The 17,743-nt window shown below is 43.3% G+C and overlaps 1 protein-coding gene across 4 annotated transcripts in view; it reads left to right on the top strand.

The window, feature by feature from the left end:
* Positions 1-17,743, top strand: part of CRYBG3 (crystallin beta-gamma domain containing 3) — a 119,817-nt gene that overhangs the window by 35,226 nt on the left and 66,848 nt on the right. For 3 of the 4 annotated variants that reach the window (XM_053918287.2, XM_045193576.3, XM_053918288.2), the window contains one exon: positions 11,472-17,496. In XM_053918287.2, coding sequence (XP_053774262.1) covers positions 11,472-17,496 — 6,025 coding nt within the window. The remainder of the gene's footprint in view (positions 1-11,471; positions 17,497-17,743) is intronic. The other variant, XM_053918289.2, reaches the window with a different exon arrangement.

The raw sequence follows: 17,743 nt of genomic DNA on the forward strand, positions 1-17,743 counted from the left end.
GTGAGAACTCAGGACCATAGTTCTTTATCATTTCAAAGTGTCACATGTGTGCCTTCAGTTAGGTCCTCATAGCGAGCTTAGGAGGTGGGCACCGACCCGGCTTCCAGCTCTGAGGACGAGACGCCCAGGTAGGTTTGTGTTTGCCTCTCAAGAGTGACTTGGTGGGGCTCGCCTTATCAGATGTTTGAATGTGCTAATAAAGCTACCTTAATTGAGACAACATCATACTGATGTAACATTTACTACATTTAAATATAAAAAGCTATTGTTCCAGGAACTGGAATGTATAACCGGGCCCAGCAATAGACATACTTGTATATGTGTATTTTTTATTTTATTTTATGGAGAAATTTTTATTTTATTTTATGTGTATTTGTATTTTTTTTATTTGAACTCTTGAATGTGATGGCATTACATATTCTTGTAGTAGAAAGGAAGACTTGGGGAAATTGGTTAACAATTTGGAGAAAAAAATAAAAGCTAGATACTTACCTCTTTTTTTAAAAAAAAAATTCATCTGAGGATGTTTATTGCTTTGAGAGAGAGGAAAAACATTGATGTGAGACAGAAACAACAATCAGTTATCTCCCACACACCCCGACTGGGGATCAAACCCACAAACTTTTTGGTGTGCAGGACAATGCTCCAACCAGCTGAGCCACCCAGCCAGGGCGATACTTATCTCATTTTTTAAAAAGTATATTTTATTGATTATGCTATTACAATTGTGCCATTTTTTTTTCTCACCTTTATTCCCCTCCGCTCTGCACTGCCCCTCCCACCAGCGTACTCCCCGCCCCACCCTTAGTTCATGTCCATGGGTCGTAGATATAAGTTCTTTAGCTTCTCCATTTCCCATACTATTCTTAACCTCCCCCTGTCTATTTTATACCTACCATTTATGCTTTTTATTCCCTGTACCTTTACCCCCTTCTTTCCCCTTCCCCACTGATAACCCTCCTTGTGATCTCCATTTCTTTGATTCTGTCCCTGTTCTAGTTGTTTGCTTAGTTTGTTTTTGTTTAGGTTCAGTTGTTGATAGTTGTGAGTTTGTTGTCATTTTACTGTTCATAGATTTTTTTATCTTCTTTTATTCCTTAGATATTTCCCTTTAACATTTCATATATTAAGGGCTTGATGATAATGAACTCCTTTAACTTGACCTTATCTGGGAAGCACTTCATCTGCCCTTCCATTCTAAATGATAGCTTTGCTGGATAGAGTAATCTTGGATGTAGGCCCTTGCCTTTCATGACTTTGAATACTTCTTGCCAGCCCCTTCTTGCCTGCAAGGTTTCTTTTGAGGAATCAGCTGATAGTCTTATAGGAACTCCTTTGTAGGTAACTGTTGCCAGTAGGAAAAAGATGGTTAAAGGCGTTGTCTCCAGCAGAGCTCTGCAAGTGTGGCCCCTGGGTCAGCAGCATTGGCTTCCCCTGAGTCATTAGAAATGCAGATTTTCTGAGTCAGACCTACTGACTCCTCACTTCTGAGATGGGCCCAACAATCTTCTAACAGCCTCTCCAGGTGATTTTGGTTCCAGAGGAATTCATAATGGTGAGGATTTTGAAGCTGTTATATGGGAATTGGGTAGAATGGAAAGTCTGTGCTTTTTCTTCTTTGGTTTTGATGAATAAGTCACTAAACAACAACAAAAAACTTCCGTGGGTGCAAGTCTTTTTAAAAGAAAGGTTTTATTAGGCCATTGCTGGCAAAATAAATAAATAAATAAAATACTGTTCTCGGGGCATGGAGTCTAACCCACCAGGAGCATGGCTAGGCAGGAAATGAAACCAGAAAAGTCGGTGTTCGTGCTGCCTGTCACGACCAGAACCACTAAGTAGAGCCAAGGATTGAATCTGTTTGGGCACTTTATTCAGATGGCCGGGGATCTGAGAGGACAACGGGTCATGTACCCGAGAAGGCCGTCTTACATTTCATCTCAAGCCATCTTTTTTAGAAGGAAAAAAAAGTGTAGGTAAGTGATTTGGAATTCAGGGAAAAGGTTAATCAGATAGGAGCTGCAGTCCAGCAGTTTTCCTAGTACCTTTTCATCTCTTGATTGGTGATTCTTTATCTGTGTCCTGGGCTGGGGACATTTCTCCCTGGAGCACAATGGCTCAGAGGCTCAGATACCATCTCGATTGCTTGCGATCCCCCAGCACACAAAGGTTGAATTGCTTGTGGATCTCCTGGAGTCAGGTGGGTCCAGTTATACATCCCAGTTCTGGGACAATAGCTTTCTACATGCATTAATCAATAAGCTTATTAACTATAACTTAAAGCTAAAATTTTTCCAACTTTTAAGTTCCCCAGCACTCCCCCACTGTTAATTTAAACTGTCTTATTTCTTTGAGATCAGTTTCATATGGAAGTAATCATTTTGCTGTTGAGCGTGTATCTTAGCATTAGACAGTCTGGTAGGGGGTTTGGGAATGCACTTAATTGCAGATCCATGTAAGAGAGCACACTGTATGCAACAAGCTATGCTACTGAAAAAGATGGGACTAATGGAAAAATAAATGCCTCTAAGACCAGTAATACTTGGCAGCCAGGAGGTTAATTTAGACAAATCAATAACAAAGAATCCCTCTTTTTGTTTTACATTGGACACTACTTCAATTACTTGCTTTTTACCTTATGCTCTATGAGCTGTGAATTGTCAGCTTGAAACAGCCAAGTCCTTTAAATTCTTCACATCCATGATTATGTCTTAAAAGGAAGTGGTCTGTAGCCACACAGTTCTCCAATGTTGCTTCTCTAACTTGTCCTGGTGTCTGACTGATGGCCCTGGAGGCTTGAGTGGTGGCATTCAAAGCTTGTGTCATAGCGCAGGCCAATCTACTTATTGCTATGTTCAAAGAGGTTACCATGACTAGCATTACAAATATAGTCAAAGATATATAATATATTCAGCGGGGCTAAAAGGTGTGAATCACTGTTGCAGTCAGGTGCAGGGGAGAGTTCCGGTCCATCCCGGGTGGGGTGGGGCCTGTGAGCTATAAACACTGCTAGTCTTCCCAGAGAGCTTGGTCCCCCAGAACTGTTTGCTGGAACATAGGAACAGGTAGTCCTTAGTCCTTCCACATATTAGAAGCCATCCTGCCAGCAATTTGATGTGACCAAAGGCACACAATACATTACTGGTGGTGGTGCAATTCGTCTTCACACCTGCTGAAAGCACAAAACAGTTTTTAGTGCTTTTGAAAAAGTTGCCCACTCTCCAGCTAGGGCTGCATGAGTGACTTTTAAGGAAAACATCTCCCTGTCCTTTAGAGTTACCGCAGGTCCCCAATTATAACAGAGTAGATTCTGTTCTTATTGATATGCTGAAACACAGTATAATTTCAAAGGCTTCCCAGGGGAGTGCAAACACCCCCTACACATGAAGTGAAAGTCTGTTCAATATAGGTTCCTCCTGCAAGACAAAAGTCAGAGGTGTTTAGAACATTTTTTGGCTAAGTATACCCAAACATTTTCATCTCGTGTGAAAGGAATAAGTTCTCCACAACATGGGGTTAAATGAATAGAGTATAAGTTACTGCTTTCGAAAGATGAGTTTCAGGTCGTCTTGTTGTTTGGCGGTCCATTGTTCTCCTGGTGCTTTCTTTACTCTGGTGTGATGATTCTGAGGTTTTATTCCTGCCAATTTTGACGCAGTGGGGGTGGTGAGGAGTACATCCCCAGGTCTAGTCTACTTTTCTTCTACTTGGCTTTCTGGGGATCCTGTCTTCCAAGTCTTGAGTAGCACCTTGTCCCCAGGCTCAAAGGAATGCAGCGAACCTGTGGGGGAAAGGTCTCTGACACAGGCAAGGTCCTTAGTTACAGCTAAGGTCTGACTTAAATGTTGTACATAGTTCTTTACCTTCACTTCTTGATGTATATACATATCTCCCACCCTAATCATAGCCTGAAACGCTCGATGGTACACAATTTCATAAGGACTCAATTGAATCCCACTTCAAGGAGCCACCCATATCCTGAGTAGTGCAATAGTCAAAGCTGATCCCAATGGAGATGAGTTTCTTGGCTATCTTTTTCTTCAAGGTGTGATTCATCTTCTCTACCTTCCCAGAGCATGAGGTCTCTGCCATGTGGAGTCTCCACTGGATTCTGAAAATTTACTAACCTTCCATGTAATTTCTGAAACAAAAGCAGGTCTATTATCACTCTGGATGCTTCCGGGGAAGCCAAAGCAAGGAATTATTTCCTTTAGTAAGGCTTTCACTAACTCTGAGGATTTCTCAGTTCTAGCAGACTAGGCTTCTACCCATTCTGAAAAGGTGTCAACAAAGACTAATAAATATTTCCATCCTGAGCTCCTGGGTGAAGACTATTTGCTAGTCCTCAAACAGGCTCTGTCTGTGGTATTGTTTCCCTTCTTTCTTTTGATAGGGATCTGTCTTAGGGTTATTCTTGTGGTACATGACACATCTAGCAATTAGTTTTCATAGGGCTTTAGAAATTCTAGGATGTGCGAGCCATGGTTTAATACAGGTGGTTAATGAATCCCTTCCGTAGTGAGTGGTCTCATGCAAGTGCTTCATGACAGGCTCTGCTGAATGTGCAGGAAGCAGCACAACTCCCTTCTTCTTCTTCCTCCGTCCACTGTCAGGGCCTTCTTCATCAAAACCCCAGCCCTTACTTTCTCTAAGTCTGTAGTTGAATATTCAAGGTCAAATTGTCACAAGTCTAGAACAGGTACCAAAGGCATTACATATGTTCCTTTAGCAGCCTCTTTCACTGCCCGATCAGCCAGGTTGGTTCCTCTGGCCACTTCAGTGTCCTCTTTCTGATGCCCCGGGCAGTGCATAACTGCCACCTGTAAAGGTACCTGAACTGCTTTTAATAATTTTAAATTTTCTGTTGCATACTTAATTTCCTTTTTACTGGAGGTCAGTAGTCCTCTTTCCTTCCAGATGGAACCATGTGACTGCAACATCGGGAAAGCGTACCTTGTGTCGATATACACATTCACTCTCTTCTCCTGTGACAATTCCAGTGCCCTTGTCAGTGTAATCAGTTTACTTTCAGAGCAGAGGTTCCTGGTGCCAAAGGCCTTACTAACCTCTACTAGTTCTTCAAGAGTCACAACTGTATACCCAGCCTTTCTGTTTCATTTGTCCATATACCTGCTTCCATCTGCCTCTTCTAGAGGATGGTCCTGTAAATCAATGCTGCTAGAATAAACTTCATCAATTATCTCAGCACAGTCATGTGTTAGCACAGCTAGTCAGGCTCCAGGAGAAGTGAGGCAGTGTTAAACTTACTTAGAGTTTTGAGGAAGACATTGGGATTGTTGAGAAAAATTGCTTGGCACCTGCCCATTCTTCCAGCAGTGAGCCACAAATTTCCCTTTTGCTCCAGCAGGCTCCATATTTAGTGGGGTGCGTAAATGGTGATAGGCTGTCCCAAGGAAAACTTTTCAGCTTCCTGTAAAAGCTTACCAGTGGCTGCCACAGCTCTCAAGCTGGCTGGTCACCCCTGGACAGTATGATATAGTTTCTTTGACAAGTATGCGGTGGGTTAAGGAATGTCACTAATCCTTGAGTGAGGGCGCCTAGGGCACTGCTCTGCCTTTCATGACTGTATGATTGAAGGGGCTTCAGTAGGTGTGGAAGCCCCAAAGGAAGCCACATGCACCTTCAGGGACTCCAAAGCCTGAGTGCACTCCTTTGTCTACTCTAATGGGCTATCTTCTGGTCCTTTCAGAACTTCATACAGTGGTTTAGCGATGAGCCCAAAGTTTGGCATCTAAGTGTGCCAGTAGCCCAGGAATCCTCTTAACGGTTTCCTGGTATTGGGAACTCTCATTTGAATTATGGTTTCTTTTCTGTTCCCAATGAGAATTCTTTTGCCAAGTTCAAGCAGGAACCCAAGAAATCTTACTGCTTGTTGGCAAATCTGGGCCTTCTGTGCTGATACTTAATAGTCACAAGATGTCAGATGGTTCAAGGTAGTCATAGTATTAGTTAAACATTGCTGAAATGGTGTCCCGGTAATTAGGGAGGGCATCTACATATCATAACAGAGTTCCTCATTAAGTCCTGGCTCAGGGTCTCCCCCAGAGTCATGGGGGAGTTCTTGAACCCTGGTGGTAGGACTGTCCAGCAGTGCTAAGTCTTGACCCGAGATTCCGGGTCCTGCCACTCAAAAGCAAACAACGTTTGCGAGTCCTGATCTACCGGAGTGTGGAAGAAGGCATCTTCAGTACTGAATTCCAGAGGCTGTTGCTGGGTATGCTGTTCACCAAAGTAGAAGGGTTGGGGCCATGGGGTAGATGTCCTGTACAATGTCATTTATAACCCTTAAATCTTATACAAATCAATACTCACTTGAGTGGGGTTTGTTAATGGGCAATATGGGTATCGTATAGAGAGTGGCAGAGCTGAGTCAGTCCACATTCTTGAAACTTCTGAATTATTGGGGGTGTATTCCTTCTAGGGCTTCTTTCTGCAAGGGATACTGCCTCTTATCAGGAGTCCCCCCCTCTGGTTTGGGGTCGGTTTTAACAGGGACGGCTCACTTAGCCTTCTCTGGCTTTACAGCAGCCAACACAATGGGGTTTACCTGATTCTCAGTATCTTCTGGCCAGGGTTGTTTTTCTTCTTCCGCAGTTTCGTGAGGAGCTGCCAAGCATGCTCTGGAGGGAGCGGTAGGCAGAGCTATTGTTCCCCTGGAGGGAAAGTGATTTGAGCATAGTTTTGACAGCAGGTCCCTTCCTAGAAGAGGAATTGGATGCTCAGGAATACATAAAAATTTGTGAGTTAAAATTGTACCTCCCACAGCACATTCTCATGGTTTCAAGAAAAATTGGTTTTCCAGGCTTCCAGAAATTCCAGTTCCAGTTACAGCCTGCCGTGGGGACCCAGAGGTCTGTTGACCGTGGAATAGGTCCCTCTGGTATCAGTCAAAAAGTCTACAGTTTGTCCCCCACTGTTAGTTTTACCTGAGATTCCTGGGGGGGTGACTTCAATGGGTGGTAATGAGAGAACCTCCGGCCCGTCACTCGTGGTCAGAGCAGTCCCCTTTCCCAGCGTGGCTCTTGAGTTCCCGGACTCTGACCTCCTTTTCCTTCGTTGGGACACTCATTTTCCTAGCAGCCCTTTCCTTTGGAACACGCACATAGATGAGAGGCAAGCCCTTTAGACGGGGGTCAGGCGCCCCTCGCCTGCCGACAGAATTGCCCTGAGGCCTGTTCCAAGAACATAATGGCCGCTTAGGCCTTTTTCTGTTCTCTGTTACAAACTTTGAAGGCAATGTCTACTAACAGGGAAGGATTCATGCTAGTTCTTCCCTCCAACTTCTGAAGTTTCTTTCTGATGTCGGGTGCACTTTGAGAGATAAAGGTCATAGTCACCATTCTAATGTTGTCAGGGGCCTATGGATCTAAATCAATGTATTTTATGTAGACCTGGTAGATTCTTTCAACAAACTCAGAGGGGTCCCCTCTTTTGTCATACTGTCATACTGTCTGTACCATAGTCAGAGTTTTCTGCTTAGGGACTCCTTTCTTAAGTCCCTCACGGATGCATCTTTTACAATGTTCTAAAATAAGAAGGCCATTCTCATTAGGGTCCCCTCGGCTTGGTTAAAGGTGTACTTACTGCCTTAGTAGGGTCAGGAGCCCCATCTGGATTTTCTTGGTGCAGTCTCTGAACCCCTTCATTTGCCTTATCCAACACCAACCTCTGCTCATCCCCCATAAGCAAAATCTTTAGTAAGATTTAGTATGGCTCGTCTGCCCAGTTGGGATGGTAGGTGGCAAAAACTGATGAAACTAAGTGGGTTATTTTAGTAGAGTCATCCATTATAAAAAAGCTTTGAGCTTTCTCAGTGTAACAGATGCGATGTAGGAAACAGAGTATGTACTCAATAATAGCCAACAGGCTGGCCCTCTGGCCCTACTCCCACGGGAAGTCTTCCAAAGGGTATTGCCCTGCCCTGAGAGGGGTTTGTTCTCCACTGAATTTGGTCCCCAGACAAGTTTGGGGCAGAGAGACCAGTTCAGGCTCACCTCCTCCAACTCCCTCAGCCGAGTAAAGAGGAAGATGCCCCAGGATTGGAGGGGTCGTGGGAACCCTGACCATGCTCACAGCAGCCGTAACATCTTGATCTTCCTGTGAGCTTCTGGTCTCTGCCACTGGCAAATTCCCTTTTCTCTAAACCATTAATCTATTTCCTTTTAATTCTGCACTTTCTTATGTAAAGTTATAAAAGCGTGTATAGAAGGCATTTCATCCCACTTCCCAGATCTTTGACAAAACAACTCTAATTGCAGTATGGTATACAGTACTTTAAAGTCACGTTCAGCGGCCAGCACTCTCCTGAGTCCAGATTATATGTAAACAAAGCAGTATTACAATAAAAAATCATTTTCTTTTTTGTCATAGGTTTATTAGCATTGGTCAACCAATCAGCCAAAACCTGCCCCAAAAGGCTTTTTCCTGGAACACAGGCTCTTCCCCCCATTCTACCCAACAGAGCTCTGTACTATCACACAAACCAACCCAGAGGCACCTGTATTCCTGACGACCGATCTAACCCTGAACCAGAAAGGGCATTAATTCAATCAAGAAGTGAAGGCAGTGGGGAGTGCCGACAGTCAGAGGAGGAGAGTCCCCAAGTGAGGTCACTTGGCAGCTGCTAGGGAGTCTCCAGAGCTGCAGCAATGGGGCTCCCCACCGCATATCCAGACTCACCGCACAGTCCCAGAGTCTGTCCTGGCAGAGTCACCAGAATATGAGACCAGAAAAGTGGGCGTTTGTGCTGCCTGTCACTACCAGAACCAATAAGTAGAAAGAGGGTTGAATCTTCATGGGCTTCTTGTTCAGGTGTCCCGTCTTTTCAGGTGATCTGAAAAGATGATGGGTTACCCCTAAAAGACCGTCTTACATTTCATCTCAAGTCAACCTTTTTTTAAGTAGAACAGTGTAGGTAAGGGGTTTGGAATTCAGGAGGAAAGTAGGTAAGGGGTTTGGAATTCAGGGAAAAGGTTAATCAGATAGGAGCAGCAGTCCAGCAATCTTCCTAATATCCTTTCGTCCATCGACCAGTGATTCTTTATCTGTGTCCTGGGCAGCGGCCATCTCTCCCTGGATACCACTTTGATTGCTTGCAGTCCTCCTGGGGCACAGAGGTCAAACTGCAAGTGGTCTCCTGGAGTCAGGATGGGTCTAGTTATACATCCTAGTACCTGGAACAGTAGCTTTTTACATGCATTAATCACTAAGCTTATTAAGTATAACTTAAAACTAAAAATTTTCCAACTCTTGAGTTCCCCCATCAGAAAGACATGTCCATTGTCTCTGAGTTTGTAAGCATTTTTATACATCAAGTACCGGGAAAGGGGAAGAAGGATGTACACCATCGGAAGGAATTTGCATTAGCTGTAGGCAAAGGGGCAGGAGAGAGTGTAGCAGGGCCAGCTCAGCGATACATGCAGAGGCGGCTCCTGTGGATTGGCTATAGGTTTCAGTCCAGAAGGCCCCCATGTAAGCAAGAGGTGGAGGCTCCTGAAGTTATTAATGCCTGACTGAAATAATCTGTGGAAATAGCCACCTGGAATTTAATCCGAAATTTCCACAGATACACAGAAATAGCAGCCTTTTGTCAGAGCTGGTCCACAACTATTAACAGGCTAACTGTTCTGTCTCTTCCACTCTCTGGGTGCAGTAATTTTAATTTAGAACATCTTAGAATTTCCTCCTTGACAGTCAAGTTTATTTCTTTGGTACTGGAAAGTAGAAAATGGAAAAGGATACTGTGCCTCTTAGTTCTCATTAGTAAAGCCCTCCTTGTTAGAGGAATAACTGCTTAAGGTAATTCACCAGAACCACCTCAGCAAAGGAAGCTGATTCCTTTTGTTTTGTCTTAACCTATATTTTCAAAATAAGGAAACAAGGCTCAGAAAGCTACGTAACATCCCCCAAATCACACTTAGTAACAATTAATAATAGGAATTAATAACAATAGGAATAGCTGGTAGAGACTATGTGAGAAGTTGCCAACTCCCCCAAGTCCAATGTCAAGGGCAAACACTGGCTAGGGGACCCAAGATCACTATACTGGAAAATTCCACAGGAAGAGATTCATCCATCTGCCACAACTATTATAATCTTTGGATTGTTCATTTTACAATGGTAAGAAAATGATTCTTGACTTAAGAGGAAAATACCGTTGGACTCCCAGTGTGAATTAGATAATAGGCTTCTTCAGCCCAGCTTTAGAAATTCTACAGATTATCAGGTTTGGAGTTATAGTTTTAGTAACTTGCTGTTGATGATTTCCAATTTGTTTAGAATTATATAAAAGTTGAATACCATTTTGGTTGTTAGTTTATTTTGACAGTGTGAGTAAGGACTGCTTATAACTGGTTTTAGATACTATTTAAATGATATGTCTCAAGAAGTTACTTATTAGTAATCTTGAGAATCTGCATTCTAAGTTTTAAAATTGTTTCTTTGGTTCTGTGATAAGAATTTATTGCAAGCAAGGGTATATTTAATTTTAATTGAAAAGAGAATATTTCAAATATAAAATGTTATTTAACATTAAGAGCCTATACTTTTAAAATTACTAGGAGACTTAAGTTTTACATAAAATTTTCAATTATTTTAAGAAAGAGTGAATAACTGAAGGTTTTGCATTGTCTTTCTCATGTAAAAGTGCCCCTTCATTTTTTCTTTATAGGTTTTTTTTTAAATAATTGTGTTTAAAAGGGTTAATAGCTTAATTTAGACAAATTAATAGAATAACCTGTGAAGTATGTTTAAAAGAAATCCTCATCAAAAATCATCGTGAATGGTCCTGGGCGGTTTGGTTCAGGGTTGGTCATTGTCCTGCAGTCTGAAAGCTTGCCGGTTAGATTCCTGGTCAGGGCACATGGCTGGGTTGCAGGTTTGGTCCCATCAGGGTGCATGCAAGAAGCAACTGACTGATGTTTCTTACCTCACTGAGGTTTCTCTCCCTCTCTTTCTCCTTTCCCTTCCCTCTGTCTAGAATCAATAAAGGGAAAAAAAGGCATTGTGAATGATTTTATCTTCATGAAATTAAAATAATAAACAATTTTGTAATTGTTTTTATATATAGTTGACTATGCAAATTTCTTTTTTAATATCCATAAAGCCTTTAAGTATACCTGTTGGGCAACATTTTTAAGATTGTTTTCCATATATTAACTTATACTTCCAATGTAATTTATATACGAAGCTACTTCTTTGTTCAATTGAAATTCTATAAAAAGTTTTTTAATTCTTATATTTTCAACAGATTTATATCCATATGAGAATTTCTACTGTCAAAACTTTATTATAATTTGAAAAATAATTGCTGGTTTAAAGCTTTTCTCTACATAGAAAAGTTGAAATCCTTCCCTATTATGAGCTATACCTCACCAGCTTCTGGGATTACTTACTGTTAAATGTTTCTAATTGTATTTTCTGACTTCTCGTGCTGTTCTTTTTTCCCCTAGACAAGCGGCTGGCAGACTAGAGAGGCCCTCAGTGACTTATGCCACGTATCGAGGCCCCAGACAAATCAGCAAATATCTGAGGCAACAGACCGTGTCAGAGACTGCGAATCCCCCAGACAGAGAAAGTGAAAGTTCCGACTCTAGTACAAACGCACCAACCGGCTCTGGGAGTGAGACTGAGGCTGGGACGCTGTCGTCTTTGTCATCATCTAGCGTGGACGTACCTGTGAAAGGGCACGCGCTGGGAGAGCCATTAGAAGACTCTGATTGTAGCAGAACAAGTCTCGGCACAGAAAGCCAGCCAACAAACAAGCCGGACAGGCTGAGTATTGCTTCTTCTAAGGATGTTTTAAATAAAAATGGTCCTGGGGGACCTGAGGGAAGTAGATCATCCCCCTCTTCTGTGACTAACTCCGACTTTGCTGTTGGAGAATCTGACTCAGAACACCGTTTAAGTTGTGTTCCAGTTTCTCGGACTGACAGTAACTTGGTATGCTCAGCCTTGTTTACCGGATGTTCTATTAGCACAGTTCCTCGCCGTCCAGACTTTCAGGGGATAACTTCTACAGAGACTACAACAAAAGAAAACAGTTCGGTGCAAAGACAAGAGCATGCTGAGCCTGAGAGCCCTGCCCTTTCTGCCTTCTCTTGCAGTAAATCTGCTGGAAGCGACACTACCAAACAGGAAAGTGCAGATAAATCAACTAGGCATGAGGACTTGCGGTCTCCAGGGAGCAAGTGTTCTGACAAGAACGCTGCAGATAACTCATCCGAGCAGGGTGCCAGTCACACCAGTGCTCTTCAGAGACGTGCTGTGGCAGACACAGAACTCGTACATGAAGGCAATAGGTTGTCTGCCCCAGATGCCCAGAAAAAGTTGGCTGTTACAGAAATCAGGCAAGAAACAGAAAGTATCTCAGTCAGTGAACCCACAACTTCAAGTCATGCAAAAGCTCCAGAAGATAAAATCGAGTCATTATGCAAAGATACCGACCAGGTGTCTGTAACAGAAACCAAAAGGCTTGATTTGGGGCCACCTGGCAAAATGCCTCAGATTCTTAGACTAAATCAAAAGGACCCTGACGCTGTAAAACGTGTCGGTGAATCGGCAGTTGAAGCATGCTTAGAAAACAAAAGACCTCCTGCACTGACTTTTGAACTTTATAGAAATCACATGAAGGACTCTCTTGACCCTGAGAGTCCTCAACAAGCCAAAGTATCACCTGATACCAGAACCCGTTTTACCCTTGACTATAAAAAATCAAATTTCAATGCTTCATCTCCTACCTTTGTATCTGGAGTTGGCATGCTGAGCAGGTTGCATATGCCTGTTGTAAAGAATGAGGGGTCTTCTGTGCTCACTAAAACCGGGGATGTTGATATTGGTGTTTCCAATGAGCCTAAAGAGTGTCAAGAAGAAAATGTGGGGAATCATGTTCAGGCTGCGGACAGGAAGAGTCCTCCAGCTCGCCTTCACCGTGAGTGTGCATCTGTGACTCTTGAATCTGAGGAAGTTCTTCCCGACGGTAAAAGACTCCAGGTTCCACTGGACCTTGAAGCCAGTGACACCCACTTGACTAGAGCAGACTCCACATTTGAGTATGAAAGCATCTCTGAGGACCACAGTTCTGCTTCATCTCAAGGCCCTAATAAAGCAGAGTTCATGATTTCCAACAGTAAAGCAAGGAAGAGCACTCTAGAGAAGTCTGGTTCTCTTTCCTTGGAAACCAAAACTGGTAACGTTGCTAAAGTTTTATCAGAAGCTAAAGTTGATGGTCAGGACCGTGTTCCTACCGAGTCACATTCTGGAAGAGGAAAACCTATCACCCTTTCCAAGATATCTGTTTCCCAAACAGAGCCTAAAGACATTTCTCAGGGTAAAATTTCTTCTCCATTTGAAATTACAGATGTGCCAGCAAAGCCTGTTGTATCAGAATTAACCTCCCTCGAGGCTGAACAGGACAGAAGTTATCAATTGGTAGATCACAAAGAGATTAGAGAGATGTGTTCAGATTCGGGGCCTAAAGAGAATTGCCACGCTGAGGTGTCTCCTGCCTCCCTAGATCAAGGTAAAAAGGAAACGGAGGCAGATGCATCAGGTTATCCACCTCCTTTTCTCAAAAGTAATACATCTGGGATCTTACCTCCTGTTCGTGATGAAAAAGCCAACACTTACGTGATTTGTCAACCTTCAGACATTCGTGGGACTGAAGAGAGTTCGGGTTTCGCAGAACTGAGCTTCACTGCTACTTGCCCAAAACTCCAAGAAACTGACAGCACAAAAGCAAATTCACCTATTCTGGGCTCTCCTATCACTTTGGGAAAAAACGCTTTAGCATCTGAAGATTCAGGCTTTCTCAATGTTCCCTTTGTGCCAAGATCCAAAAAGAAAGCCTCAGCTCACAGAAAGAAAGAGAACGCTCCTGCCCTGAGTGCTGGCTCCGAGAGCACGCCTTCCTCGAACGCTGAAGGAGTCCGCGTGGTCACAAGTGCGCATCCTCCCCAAAGTAACTTTGGTTCAGTAGACGTTACTCTGGAGGTCACACATGAGGGTGCCTCCTTAACTAACCTGCTGCACCCTGGAAGCTCTTATTTGGGATTAGAAACATCTATACCAGCAGGGGCAGAAGTGACCCCATCTCAGGGACATTTTGATAATTATACTAGGGAGGTATCTCTCGATTTCCCAACTGCTGCCCAATTTGACCAGCCGGTGGAAGGAGAGACTGGAGCAGTTGCTGGGGCCCCAGCGTCAGTTAACAGCTCAGGCCAGCAGTGTTCTGAAGCATCTTCTGAGCACGTAGAAGCAAGGAAGACAGCACATGACCGATGTTTGGACGTCAAAAGTGTTTCACCCAATAAGGCCGATACGTGGACTGGTGAGGTTTTTAATTCGGTTAGGGAAGACCTGGAATCCAAACACACAGTTGATAAGTGCCAGGATCGTATAGCCGGAGACACCATAATGAATCCTGATTCCCGGAAAGGAGATGACACATCCGAGAAAAAGCCATTAGATGTGCCTCCGGCTGGGATCCAACTAACAGAGCATTTGGAAGAGCAGGACTTGGAAAACTTGCCGGGAGCCCAAGGGGACGAAAAGGCCTGTGTTTCACGTACACCTGGTGAGAAGAGTCTCCTTTTTGATTCTGATAGAATCAATGTGTCTTCTTTGTTAGAAGATCAAGCTAGGGAATTAGTCAATGAGATTATTAATTCAGCCCGAGAAAGTGTAACAAATGATGCTTTTGAAGATACTGAGGATACTTGGGATTCTGACCTTCAGACTAATACTTCAAAAATTCTGAACAGCGATAGTGTTAAGCCTCATGTAAGGGAGTTCTTAGTGTCAGAACAGGTAGTAAATCAAAGCACATGTGAAATTAGTGAAAATAAAGTATTAGGTAGATTCTTCACTGTAAGTAACTTAGGTAGTGACACAGGGTCAATTAAAGGAAGAGAAATTGTTCTCTCCCCCAAATCCCCATTTTCTGGGAATGGAGCTGGACAGTCTGATGCTGTGAACTTGCAGGAATCAGACAGTGTTTCATTAGATGAAGACTTGCCCCAGGAAGGGTTAGATGATAGAGTAGAAACACATTTACTTCTCAAAGAGGACTCTAAAGAAAAAGTGGAAACAGAATATATGGATAATCACAAAATGGGGAGAGAGGATGCTAGAACTCTGGCATTAAATTTCACCTGGCCTCCATTTGCAGATGATGCCGTCCATGGACCTGGGACCTCCAAAAGCAGTTTGTCCGACAGCCTTGTGTGTGTGTCTGAGAAAGGCTTGCCCGGACACGGTAATAAGAGCACTCCCCTTGCAATGTCAGAAGTAGGGAAAGTCCACAAAAAGGATACCGAAGTAAATCTAGGAAAAATCGAGCTTATCCCTTCCATGTTAGAAATGGGAAAAACACACACAAAGGATGCTGAATTGAAAATTATAAAAAATGAGGCAGCCCCTCTTATGTCAGAAATGGGAGGAGTACATAAAAGGGATGATGAACTGAATATCACAAAAACTGCACCAACAGAGGACAGTTTTAAAATGCGAGAAGTATACCCGATGGATGCTGAGAAGCGTGAAAAACCCGAGGGATTGCCTGCCATGTTAGGGATGGAGAAAGCTCACAGGATGGGGGACACAGAAAGGGATATTGGCAAAACTGACACAGTGCCTGTCATGTCCGAAGTGAAGAGCATGTATCAGAAAGATGCTGAGAGAATTACTGGAAAGACTGACGTGATATCTGCTACATTAGGGATGGAAAACATTTGCCAAAAGCATGCTGAAGGTGATGTTGGCAAGACCGGGGTGACATCAGTTCTGTCAGAAGGGGAAAACACCTGCCAAAAAGAAGTTGAGGGCATAACTGAAAAGGCTGAAGTGATGCCTCCTGCATTAGAGATAGAAGATATTTCCCAGGATGCTGAAGGAGACGCAGACAGCCCTGAGGTGATGCCCATGGAGTCAGAAGTGGTGAATGTCTGCCATGAAGATGCTGAGGGGATCACTGGGAAGACTGAAAGGCCTGCGTTGGGAATGGAAAGCACTTTCCAAAAGGGTGCTGAAGGAGTTATTAGGAAAACTATTGGGTTGGAAGTGAAAAAAGTACACAAGAAGGTAGCCCCTGCCTGTTTAGAAATAGAAAAAGCATGCAAAAGGGATGCTGAAGGGACAATTGGAACCACTGTGTCCATGGCCTCTGTGATAGAAATGGAAGGAACATCCCCAGAAGAGCCTGATGGGGCTACCTGGAAACACCCCGTGTTATCTGCAGGGGTAAATGTGGGGATAACACACAGGGCAGGTCTGGAATTACCCGTTACACAAGCAGAGGCCACACTTTCCATATTTGAACCTGAAAAAGCACCCCAAGAGTGTGCTGAAGAAAGAATTGGAGAAATGGAGGAAGAGCCCACTGAAGTAAAGGAAGGCTTAATAGCACATGACAATAGGCTTGCTTCGTATTTCAGGGGATATGAATCGCCTACATTAAGTAAGGATTATGAAGGCTACCCAGCCTTAGCAATGCTAGATTTTCAACCTGTGGATACCATAGGAAGGCCAGACAAAAGAACATCCGTTACTGCAGTAGATGACAAAACAAGAGACCTAGGTGATTGCAGCGATGAAAAAGAAGACTCTAACCTAGCCTTCGTTTCTCAGGATGAACAAGAAAATTCTTCCTTTACTATATTATATGAAGAACCCCTTCAAGATGAGGACACGTGTGCTACTGCCAAAGTAAGAAGAGCACACTCGCTCTTGCTTCCTGATACACCCCCCGATGGCATGCCTGTCCTCACGTGTGAAAGGTCTGAGAGCAGGACTGACCTGGTCCGTCATTTTGAAAAGGGCACTAAATTAGACAGCGATAGTTCGGAAATGTTCTTATCAGTGGAGGCCAAACGGTACAGAGTTTACCCCTTAGCTCTGTCTCCCATTTATGAGGACGACAGCTCTCAGGAGGACGTTCTGTCCAGTGAGGTCTCGCCTGGGCACCATGGCTCCACAAAATCAAGAGATGGTGCACACCAGCCCTGTTCTGTTTTATCACTTCTCCAGTCAGTATCAGAGCGTTTAAAGATGAATTTTGATGAAGACGACAGGCAGGAGTTAGGGGAAGAGGAAGAAGAATCATTGCATAAAGGAAGTCAGACAGCTACGAGGCGGGAAACCGTTACCGTCAACCTGCCAGATCCTCCCACCACGTTCGACCCTGACGACGACCAGGAGAGGACTGGGATTTCTAAGGGTTCACTTGTAAAGACAAACGAACCGGCTCCCTCCAATCTGCAGATAGGTCTGTGGCCAGAAAAGACCCCATTCCTACAAAAATCTGACCTTACTTCTAAATTACATTCTTCTGTAAAGAGTGCTTATCATCAGTATTTGCAGACTTCCAAAACGCATTCCTCAGAAAAAGGAGCCAGATTTGGTGGGGCTTTGCAGGAACCAGTGTCAAAATATTTCCGTGCTCAAGACATCTCAGGCACATTAAGCCTGTTCACAGAGGTAAGTTATTTTGACTATTAACTAATGAAGTAGGGCTTTGCATCATAAGTGATCTAGAGACTTAAGAAAATCAATGTTTTGGTGTATAAAGATTGTTTTTAAAAATATCAGGTTTTTTTGTGAGTGCTTGGTTGAAGTGTATCATAAGTTACATATTTTAGCTGAACTGTTTGTTACATTGAGAAAAAAAATTGCCCAAAATTTAAAGGCAGAAAAGCAAGTTATTTTCCAGTTTTTTGCTTATATT

Source organism: Desmodus rotundus, chromosome 2, assembly GCF_022682495.2.
Source record: "Desmodus rotundus isolate HL8 chromosome 2, HLdesRot8A.1, whole genome shotgun sequence".
In the NCBI taxonomy this organism is placed as follows: domain Eukaryota; kingdom Metazoa; phylum Chordata; class Mammalia; order Chiroptera; family Phyllostomidae; genus Desmodus; species Desmodus rotundus.